Source organism: Buceros rhinoceros, unplaced genomic scaffold (genome assembly GCF_000710305.1).
Source record: "Buceros rhinoceros silvestris isolate BGI_N320 unplaced genomic scaffold, ASM71030v1 scaffold20484, whole genome shotgun sequence".
NCBI lineage: Eukaryota > Metazoa > Chordata > Aves > Bucerotiformes > Bucerotidae > Buceros > Buceros rhinoceros.
In genome coordinates, this window is record NW_010409079.1 from 12,723 (window position 1) to 15,478 (window position 2,756).

Below are 2,756 nucleotides of genomic sequence, written 5' to 3' on the forward strand. Positions count from 1 at the left end.
CTGGGAAAAGGCGGGGGGCGGGGAGGAGGGGGGCATGTGGCTGGCAGCATAGGGGCTGCGCTGCGACCACTGCCCTTGCCCTGGCCACTGAGCAGTGTGCCACGTGGCAATGCCCCCAGCAGGTGCTCGTAGCACGGTCTGGCTCCCGACACTGGCCCCGCCAGGCTCATTTACACAACCTGGCTAAGCTGAAAGCAAATACTGTCCGCGGTTAAATAAATAATAAATGTGTTCACCCAACACGTCCTCCTGAGAGGACTCGGAGCAGTGAGCTGCCAGCAGGTACTGCTTGACTGCCCCTGGAGGACCCTGCAACTCTCCCTACCCAGGCACAGGCTGCCTCCAAGCTGGCCGAGCTGCTGGGACTCCCCTAGCTGCCCAGCATGGCCTGGCTGTTTGCAGAGCGGGTCACTGAAGGGAGTCAGGTGCCATAGAGAGGAGGGTGGCAGTCCCATTTTCAAGAGCACCGATGACCTAGAGAGGTGAAATGGGGACACAGGATCAAAAGGCTATAGCAGAACCCCCCAGGGGCTGGAACACAGGAGATTTGCCTGGAACATCACTGCTCCTGGAGCAGCAGGGAGAACAAGATGTACAGAGGTTTGGGGAGAGGTTCTTCCCAGCCAAGCTACAGGTAGGGCCAGCTCTCTTCCTAGCCATCCAGCCTGGCATGGCTCCTCTCCTGGGCTCCTGGGTACGTGGGGCAGCACATCCCTCTGACAGCCTCTAGACCCCATATTCTCTCAGGGAAGATAGAAAATAGGCGTTTCAGTAAAAACAAGCCTATTTAAGACCTTTCAATATTAAAAATCTGACCTTGAAGATGGATAGATGCAAATTTAAGAGATGTAAGTCACAATATGGAATAAGTCTTAAATGGTGCCATCATCATCTCCATTGAAGTTCTGCAGCACACCTGGCCGGAGCACCTCCAGTTCTGGAGCAGCTCCCAGCCTGCTGGGGTTACCCACCTGAATTTTACCTCAGGACCATGATTTTGGCTTCCTGCTTTGAGTCAAAGCAAACAAAACGCTGATAGCTTATCTTGGGTGTTCCCCTTGCTATTGAAAGCATTTCTCAGCATCTGCCTCACGGAGAGCCTTTGTATTTTAAGCTGCAGTCAGTTCCTCTCTGCCCAGCCCACCTCCTTACATTTATAGAGCCTCCTCCAGTCCATACGAGTCCATGGAAAACATTGGCTGTAGATGCACTCCAGCACAAAGTGGTGGTGTGGGTAAGACAGGGCTTTGTGTCCGTTGTATTGTCACTGCCTGCAGTTGGCTGGAGAGGCTCCTCTGGGGCTTCCAGCTGCACTTGCGGCCTTTTCCCCCCTGTGCTGTGCAGGGTTGGCTGTGATGTGTCCCTGCTCCAGCTTAACGTTCACAGGACTCTCTTGGTAGTGCGGTCTTATGTTGTGGTGGGACAGGGTTCCATGGGAGTTCCCCTTGGTCTGAGGAAGGAGGGTGGCAGGTCAGGACACCCTCTGCCTCCTCATCTCTAACCGGGCTTCCCTTGGCCCACAGGGTTCCTGAGCACGGGAGACCAGGCTGCCAAGGGCAATTACGGGCTGTTGGACCAGATACAGGCACTGCGCTGGGTCAGTGAAAACATCGCCTTCTTTGGGGGAGATCCCTTGCGGATCACCGTCTTCGGCTCTGGGATTGGTGCCTCCTGCGTCAGCCTACTCACCCTCTCCCACCACTCTGAAGGTAGGTGCCATCTGTCCCCAAGGGTGCTGTGGCTGTGAGCAAGCACCCTGCTGATGCTAACCCACTCAGGGCCACCCTAGCAAAGTCAGGGCTTCTTTTTCATTAATCACTGACCAAGGGGCAGGAATCAAAGCCTTCTCATCACGGGCAGAGAGAGACCAGCAGCAGGGCTCACGGGAGCCAAGGAAGGAGCCGGTGCTCCCAATGGGCAAGGCTGTAGCCTGGAGCCAGCGCCTGGGTGTGAGGAGAGGTGGGGACCCCTTCTGTGATATCCTGCCCAGGGTGCCCGGACTTGCAGGTATGGAGGGGATGTAGGACAGCAAGCAGGGCACCGGAGGCTCTTAGCACTAGGAAGGGCATTCATACTGGAGCAGAGGGGAAGCCAGGCCTGAGCCTGGGAAGGATGGAGTGCCCCATCTTGGGAGACTGCGAGAGGTGGAAGTGCTGTGACCAGCAAAACACGGTATCTGGTACCTGTAAATACAGCAAAGTGTTTACTCTAGATAAAGAAATGAATTATTTACGCTAAAAGACTGTGTTGGCATAAGAGCAAATGCATATAAGCCACCTGCAAAGACATTTATATTGAGCACTGGGGAAAAAAAATAGCCATGGGAGTAGAAGTTTTCTTGTGAAGGAAATCACAGGAGCAAACCCTGATATGTGTGTGGCCCACAGGGGACCAGCCTGCTGGGGACGTGGTCAGAGGGCCTTTATATGAGGGTGCAGCTGTCTTCCACTGCTGTGTCCTCAAGCGTGGTGCAGGGGAGAAGGGGACACATATGGACAGTGGACACGGATGCGAGTCTGCACCTCAGAGATGCACACAAAATTTCACTTGAAGCCATTGCAAAGAGCTGCAATGGCTCTTTGCAATGTTCCTGCTCAACAGTCTGGGAACCACGCAGGAACGAATGAGACCTTCAGAACATCAGCAGAGCTGATGACATGGCAGCGGGTGTATGGGAGGAGGCTGGTGCTGGCCAGGCTGCCAGCAAAGTTAGGCAGCCTACCTCTGGTCCTGGGAGCTGTCAGTGGGGTGATTTT

General features: G+C 54.8%; 1 protein-coding gene across 3 annotated transcripts in view; it reads left to right on the forward strand.

Moving 5' to 3' along the window:
- The window catches only part of NLGN3 (neuroligin 3), a 21,927-nt gene that overhangs the window by 11,736 nt on the left and 7,435 nt on the right, over window positions 1-2,756 (forward strand). For all 3 annotated transcript variants that reach the window (XM_010135130.1, XM_010135131.1, XM_010135132.1), the window contains one exon: window positions 1,524-1,709. In XM_010135130.1, the coding sequence (XP_010133432.1) occupies window positions 1,524-1,709 (186 nt within the window). The remainder of the gene's footprint in view (window positions 1-1,523; window positions 1,710-2,756) is intronic.